At 53.0% G+C, this 7,892-nt stretch overlaps 1 protein-coding gene across 3 annotated transcripts in view; it reads left to right on the top strand.

The window, feature by feature from the left end:
- Window positions 1–295: 295 nt before the first annotated feature.
- TUFT1 (tuftelin 1) overlaps window positions 296–7,892 on the top strand; it is a 42,702-nt gene continuing 35,105 nt past the window's right edge. For 2 of the 3 annotated variants that reach the window (XM_029912460.1, XM_024205884.2), the window contains exons 1-2: window positions 296–516; window positions 1,584–1,673. In XM_029912460.1, the coding sequence (XP_029768320.1) occupies window positions 1,590–1,673 (84 nt within the window). In that variant the 5' untranslated portion in view covers window positions 296–516; window positions 1,584–1,589. Of the gene's footprint in view, window positions 517–1,583; window positions 1,674–7,383; window positions 7,458–7,892 lie in introns of those variants that run through there. The other variant, XM_026656321.1, reaches the window with a different exon arrangement.

The raw sequence follows: 7,892 nt of genomic DNA, 5'->3' as shown, positions 1-7,892 counted from the left end.
GTTTAATGGGGCAGATCCTGTGTGATGCAAACCCGTCGTCAGGGCCCGATTCGCTGCAGAGCAGGATGGGGATCGGCGAGCCTGGTTTTAACCACGGGGTGGGAGGTGGACTGAGAAAGGAGTGGGGCGGAGATTATTATTTTTGCAGGGGGAGGGGGCGTTTGGGTAGTCTCTGGGACACACCCACCTGGAGAGGCCCTGACATTTACGACTGTAGCCTGGTATGTTTGTTTTGTGTTAATATGAAATCAGAGGAACTTGGAAAGACCCCTGTGAGCTGGGGATTCCCTTTAAGAGTTGCTGGTTGGAACTTGTCTGTGTTAGCAAAGTCTGTGTCCCTGGAGCAAGGGAAGGATCAAAGCTTAATGTGGGGCCTGGGCTGAAGACTCAAGAACAATACCAAAAAAGAGAGACCACGGATGTGAGCCTGGGACAGGCCAGTTGCTAGGAAAATGGGCATCAGAGGGGATCATAGCTGCAGCTGAATGAGCAGCCCACGCCTCGTACCCTTTCAAGGTCAGGAGTTGTTTGCACTGGCTTGGCATTTGTACTGGTCTCAATCCAGAGGAGGGAGGAAGGAAAAAGTGGTTAGGGCGCTGACTTGTGACATGGGAGTGCCCTCTTCTGCCATAGACTACTTGGGTGACCTCAGCACAGGACACGGAGACGGGGAGGGGGTCACCTGGGCCATGGCCTGGCCTCTTCTTGGCTGGGCCAAACCTGAATGGCGCTGTGACCCCGTGTGCTAGGTCACAGCATCATTCACTTAAATTAGGAGGTGGTGGGTGTCAGGGTCCTGGGCCAGGGGGAGGGTCAGGCTGCTGGTGGTGTGGGTGCTGAGAGGGGAAGGGGAGGGAAAGCTATTCTCCCCCCCCCCCCCCCCTTTAAATCATGCTCTGTAGCCCCTGGACTTTGGGCAAGTCACTTAATCGCTGTGGGCCTCAGTCCCCCATGCATACAATGGGTGTGACATGCCCCTGTCTCAGGCAGGTGTTGAAGGTTTTTGAGGGGCTCTGGGAACAGGGCCCCCAGAGAGATTGCATCAGTGGAATTCCTCTGGCTTTACGCCAATGCAGCTGAGATCAGAATCTGGCCCTGGGACCCTGACAGGAGGCACTGGCGAGTAGGAAAAGTGTTTAACGGGGGATGCCGGCAGGAGTGGGGGAGTTGTGCCTTAGGTTATGGCTCACCTCCCCCGTTGATTGCTTTTCCTGCCACAGCCCCCTTCTGGCAGGTAAATGACTTGTCTGGCACACTCACCCACCGCCCAGTGGGTGCATGTGACACTGCTCTACCAGTCAGACCCTTTGTGTCAGGAGCTGTACGAGTTTACACTGGCTTGGAACATCCACCGGCAGTTGCACCCGGATGGGTGGGTGGCTCCCCGGATGCTATCTTGGGCCTGTGACGTAGGGCAGGAGGGGAGCGGCCCACTGGGCCGCTGTAGCCATTGTTTACCCAGCTAACGTGGGGCAAAGTTCACGTTTTACAGCCTGGCCCAACTCCCCGCTCTCACCCTCCTACCCTGCTCGGTCCCTGCGGAATGTCTCCACCTCGCTCCCTAGCAATGCTTGTGTTCACAGGGAGCCATGGATACGCTGAGTGGTGCCTGCCATCAGAGGAGCACTGAGCCAGCACTGTGTAGAGCCAGCCCTGAACTTCGGTTGGAAAAGGTGAGTCCGCTTCTGTGTGACCTCATCCAGTGGCGGGGAGGGGAGTCTCAAACATGCTGGGCCCCCACCTGTGAATTATTATCCCCATTTTACTGATGGGGAAACTGAGGCATGGGGGAGGGATTTACTCCTGGTCACGTAGAGCTATTTCCCCTAAAGATGTCCGCTGCCACACTCGGAGCTGGAGTTTCAAAAGACCACTGCACCTTTTGAAAATCCAGCTCCAATTACGGGTGGTGAGCCTTTGAAAAACTGGCCCTTAATGAGGAAATGGAAGACCTGGGAGTAGAACCCTGTGAGTCCTCACTCCCACTCTCCTGCTGTAACCCCTACACCGCACCCCACTTCTGGGGATAGGCCCCAGGAGCCCTGAGTCTAGGGGATCGGATGTCCTGCTTTTATAGGGACAGTCCCGATTTTGGGGTCTTTTTCTTATATAGGCTCCTTTTACCCCCCAACCCTTGTCTCGATTTTTCACATTTGCTGTCTGGTCACCCTACCTGATTCTCAGTCCCCTTGCTCTAATCAGTAGGCCTCACAACCTCTATTTTAGCAAATGCCCTGCCCTTAGTTTTGTCCCCAGTGGTTCTTTCTGCAATCTGAAAACATGACAGGAGAATTCTCGGCTGGTTTTTGCGACCCCCCCTGGCTTGTTAGAATCAGAATTCCTCAGCTGCAGCTCCTAACGGACAATTCCCCCCAAACACAGACACACCGAAATGTGTAGCTGCCAGTCGGAACATCTTGGGTCTGTCCAGCTAGGCTAGACACCTTCTGAGAACCAGGTCTCTCTTGGGGGGGGGAGGGGTGGTTCTGCCCAGATGCAGCAGATACCAAGTGAACATGAGAAATAAGGAGTCCCGTCCCGTGTTTCTGTGGAGTCAGTGCAAACCAGGGGAGGGGGGGAAATGAAGAATCAGGTCAGTTCTTCTATCTATTGTTCTATAGGGGTTCTTACACTGCGCTTATCACCCAAGTACGTGAGGCCCAGATTCTCAAAGGCATCAAACCCCCTAATTTCCACCACGCCTGTTCGTTATGCATGAAGCACCGTGACGCCACATCGGTTTACGTGTCATTTGGTCTCTCATCCTCTCCCCAAGGGGAGACATGTGGACAGTGGCCTGTCTTGTTTGGGTAGGGTTGTAGGGGGGTGGTTTTATTTTAAGACATACACGTTGCTCTGTACTTATGTTAGAAAAGACAGCTCAAAGAAGCGCTCCTTGGCCTTGGAGCGGAAGGTGGGGAGGTTTGGGATGGGCCTGAGTTTCTGAAGAAGTTCATTCCACAGCCTCAAGAGAGATCTGTCTCTCAGGTTTGCTGCCTCCATGGTTCGAGCAGGGCTCCCCTCTCGGGTCTACCCCGCCTCTAAGGGGCAACTTGCTTGGCGTGAACACAGGGCAAGACAGAAATTTGCTCCGGTTCAGCGCCTCTCTTCACCCAGGTGCAGGATCAGGTCCCCCTGAGCTCATCCTCCTGGAATGCAGCAATCAGTGCAGCGGAGGAGGGGGAAAAGAAGGGGAAACGGCACGCCCTTTTGGCAGAGGAGGAGGACGGACTGGCTCCCTGCGAGTTGGGATGCGAGGAGGTGGCTTTGCTGCAGATGCTTCTTGTAGAAGGGAAGAAATGGCCTTCTGGAGGCTGCAGTCCCAGCTGGCACTGACCCCTGAAGCTGAGGGGGGCCAAGAAGCACCCTGCCCAGACGCCAGGGTTGAAGAGGAAGAGGGGATTTTTTGCCAGGTAGGCTCTATCCTGTGATGGTGTCTCTAAGCGGGGGAGGGAGGGAATCCTATTAAACTTCTCCCAGCCACAGGCTGCGTGGAGAGGGGCACCGAGCTCATGCTGAGGCCTAAGGGTCGATGGTTCCTTGCAGGAAGAGATGGTGAGGGACCCATTGCTTGGTCTTGTGGGTAGCTGGCTGGCTCAGAGGACTGGGAGTCAGCCTCTGGACGGGTGGCTGGGAATCCTTCTCCTCTGATCCCCACCGGGAGGCTGGTGTGAATTGGATTTGGTCACTGGGTCTCGCTCCAGATCCCACAGCTCAATAGCCAGGTTCAGCAGAGAGGCCGTAGGCAATGGATGCCCCCAGAGGAGGGCCCTGCCAGGGGTTAACGCTAAGCTCCATTGGCAGGACAGCAATGGGGAAGCTTGGCTTGCCCAGGCTGGTCTCTCTGTGGAGATGGAGGGTACCAGTCTCTGGGGCTGGCAGGCCAACACCACTACAAGGCTCTTACAGTGAAGGGAGCAGCAGGCTGAGAGGAAGGATGGTGCAGTGGTTAAGGTGCTTGCCAGGGATGGGGCAGACCTATGTTCAAGTCCCTGCTGTGCTATAGGTCCCTTATGGGGCTGTGGACAAGTCACCAAGGGCCAGATTTTGAAAGGTGACTAAGATGCAGCTAGGTGCCTAGTAGGAATCCCAAAGGCACGTCACTTTTGTAAACTGCACTGAGTGCCTACGCACCTTTCAAAATCTGCCCCGCAGTGCCTACGTCCCTTTTGTAAATGGGACTGTTAACTGGGGACGTCTGCACTACAAAAAACCCCAAAACCTGTAGCAGGGTCTCAGAGCCCGCGGCAACCGACTCAGGCACCCGGGGCTTGTGCTACGGGACTAAAGAGCAATGGAGATGTTCCCGCTCAGGCTGGAGGCCGGGCTCTGAAACCTGGCGAGGGAGGAGGCTCCAACATGAGTCCATACATCTATGCTGCTGTTTTTAGCCCTGCGAGCCCGAGTCAGCTGACCCTGGCTCCACGACTCACTGCCGCAGGGAGACAGGTTTGCAGTGTAGACGGACTCTAAGGCCCTTCGGAGTTCACGATAATGTCCCCTGAAGTCTTTCTGTGGCCTCAGATCCCCATCCGTACAAGGAGGAAAACAGCATGGCCCCCACAAGGGATTTGTGAGGATCAGTACATGGAAGACTTTGACCTGCTCGGGTATGATGGTGACAGGGGCCAGCTATCCTAGACAGATGGAAGAATTCACCTGCCCATGCTCAGAAAGACGCAGCATGGAGGGGTTAGCGTCTCTGCCCGCTGCACGTCGGGGCCACAGGCTTTGTTATCAAAAAGCAAACAGGGCCGTGGAGCATTCGCCCTGCTCCTCACGTTGCTTCCTGAGGCGTTCTCACGTGGACATGCTGTGGCCCTCTCTCCCCAGGTTCTGTTCTCACACGCAGCAGTGAGCTGGCACGAACATAAAACCCCAATCAGCTTCCTTCTTCTGCTCAGCTCTGAGAAAGAGACAGTCTGCTTCTCACAGCGGCTCCTGGAAACTTCCTTGCCGCGCCCCAAACAATCCCTCAGCGCGCTAGATCTCTTTCCAAGTCCTTGCCTGCTGAATCACAAACAGAGGAGAGAGAGTTGGCTGGTTACTCACCCAGCACCTGCAAAGAAAAGCACCACAACAAACCAGAGTGAACGGGACAGATTCAGTGCAACAATTAACTCATTCTTCTTTGCAGCAAACGTGGCTTTAGGGAGAACTCTAGGCCCTTTGGAGCAACTGGAGAAATCAGGAGAGGGAATGTGGTTGAGTGGTTAGAATAACAGCGTATGTGTCAGCACTCCCTGGGTTCTGTTACTGCATCTTAGTGTAAGTCTGGCCTAGTGGCTAGAACAAAAGAGTGGGTCTCAGGGTTCTACTACTCTTGGTTCTGGGTGGGAACATGGTATGGGTGTGAGAGCAAGGGCTTAGAAGGCTGGACACCTAGGTTCTTTTGCTGACGCTGGATGGGGAATGTGACCCTAAAAATTAAAACAGAGGTGTTATCGGTTCTGTTCTTGACCTTGCCATAACCTTGCTGGGTGACATGGGGTATTTAATCAGTCATGACCTGCATGCCTCAGTTTCCCTTCTGTAAAATGGCTATGACACCACCACAAGGGAGTGCTGTGAGGCTTAATTAACCAATATCTGTGGTTGAAAAGGTGCTAGAGAAGCATGATGTTAATACATGGCAGGAGATCAAAAATGACGATTAGCCTTCTCTGAAGACACTTAAGCAAAACTCCAGAATAATCTCTGTGGATAGGCCAATTAGGCAGCAGCTCCAATGGAATGTACCACCCAGAAGTAAATATAGCTGACTTCTATATCTTCTTTAACCAGCTATGCCATTAAACTTCTCTTTGACATATTTCTTCTGCAGGACACAATCTTCACCCCCTTCCTTGTTCTGGGCTGCAGCTGCTAAAGTTACTTAAATATCCCTCCAAAGCAAATGACTAGAAAACAATTCAGTCATGTTATGTATGTTTTGCTCCAATGCAAACAAATGCAAGATTCTTTAGTTTTGTTAGTCTCTAAGGTGCCACAAGTACTCCTGTTCTTTTTTTGAAGATTCTTTAAGTTCATGGACCACATACATGTAATGTTCTGGATACAAATGACTGCAAAATTAATTTAGAAACAATGCATGCAGTCTCGATTATACAAATAATAGCAATGAAATTAAGTTGTGCATTGTATGTAAGTCCATATATTTAATTCAAAAATAATAAAAATCTGTGCATTAATTTGCATGTAATATAGCTTCCAGTACAAATGGCTGGAAACTACAATTAAAAATCCTGCATTGATTTTCATATAATTTCTTGATACAAATTGAAAACATCTGAAATTTTGAATATTTTTTTTGCATTCCAATTAAAGTCAGTGGAAAGCAATTGTAAACTATAAATGCAGCATCCCCCTTGTATCAAATAACTAATGTAAATATTAAAAACCATATCATGTGTACATGTAAATTAGTTATCCTATGGATAACTATCTTAGAAAACATAAATAACAGTCATGCATTTTTCCATGTAATATCCTCCAATGCAAATAATTACATAAGAATTTAGAAGAGTTCGGTAATTAGACAATTAAATGACATGGATTCATTTCCATCTATTATCTCGCATGCAATTTTGGGAAAGGGGGAAATGATGATTAAAAGCCCATACTTTAATTTGCCAATGCAAATAGATGGGCGCAAACAACTGATAACCAGAACCATGCATTGGTACAGAGTGCAAACATACTGCGGGCCCGCCCATACCTTGAGGTGGCTACAATGTACTTGATGTACGTGGCTCCATAGTACTTGATTTGAACAAAAGAGCCTGCCCCGCTCCACGGTAATTCACAGACCCTACCCCCGGGGTATTAGTTTATATGCAAGACCCCTCACCACGGGGCGGTTCTTTGCCTATGCAAGATTCCCACCTCGCTGTATATTAGTTTACCTGGAAGACCCTGACCCGCCGTGCGTTTATTTACATGCAAGACCCCACCTTGCTTTGCATTAATGTACATGCAAGACTCCGCATTGCTTTGTATTAACATGCACGACTCCGCCCTGCGGTGTATTAATATATAGGCGAGACTCCGCCCTACTTCGCATTAATTAACATGCCAGACCCCGCCCTACTACCATTAACATCCAAGGTCCCGCCCTATTTTGCATTAATTGTCATGCAAGACTCCCGATCGCGGCGCACTAATTTACATGCAAGACCCCCGCCCTGCCTGCTTTCATCCTCCCTGCTCCCCGGGGCGCCGCGCGCGCGCTGCAGCAACAGCCGCCGCACCCCCAGCGCGAGCCCCGGGCTCAGAGGAGGCGGCGCGTGAGGAGGCGAGGCGGGGGGCGCGGCCTGCAGGCGCTGAGGGGCGTGGCCGGGATATCTCGCGCGGGCGGGCCCCCCCCGCCGCTCACTGGTGGGAGCCGGGCCGGTGCGATGAGCGCGGTGCGGAGCGCGTGCACGCTGGCGGAGGTGCGGCCGGACGGCGAGACTCCGGTGAGCCCCCCCCCCCCCCCCGGGTCTGTGGGGCTGGAGCCCCTTGAGGGTCCCCCAACGGTCCAGACGCCCCCCGCATGGGGGTGACCACGGTTGGCCCCGGGGCCCACTGGCCCCCCTGGGGGCTCCTCCACCTGGTCGCACCCCCTCCTTGGTCCAGAGGGCACCCCCATAATCCCTGGGGGCTCCCTGCGCTGGTCTCGCCCCCTGAGGCTCTGGGGGACCCCCTCAATTCCTGGGGGGCTGTGAGAGCTGGTCTCACCCCTTCCCGGCTCCAGGGGGGACCCCTGGCTCCTGTGCCCTTAGTGGGGGGCACCCTCTCTCCTGTGTGTGTGAGTGGGGTGGGGGCTCAAAGTTGGGTACCCCTAGTAGGGGGCCCCCTCTCTCCTGTGTGTGAGTGGGGTGGGGGGCTCAAAGTTGGGTACTCCTAGTGGG

This window comes from Terrapene carolina, unplaced genomic scaffold, assembly GCF_002925995.2.
Source record: "Terrapene carolina triunguis isolate 2854851 unplaced genomic scaffold, T_m_triunguis-2.0 Scaffold227, whole genome shotgun sequence".
NCBI classification, from domain to species: domain Eukaryota; kingdom Metazoa; phylum Chordata; order Testudines; family Emydidae; genus Terrapene; species Terrapene triunguis.
The sequence above is the reverse complement of the archived record's forward strand: the minus strand, read 5'-3'. Positions and strand labels throughout refer to the sequence as shown.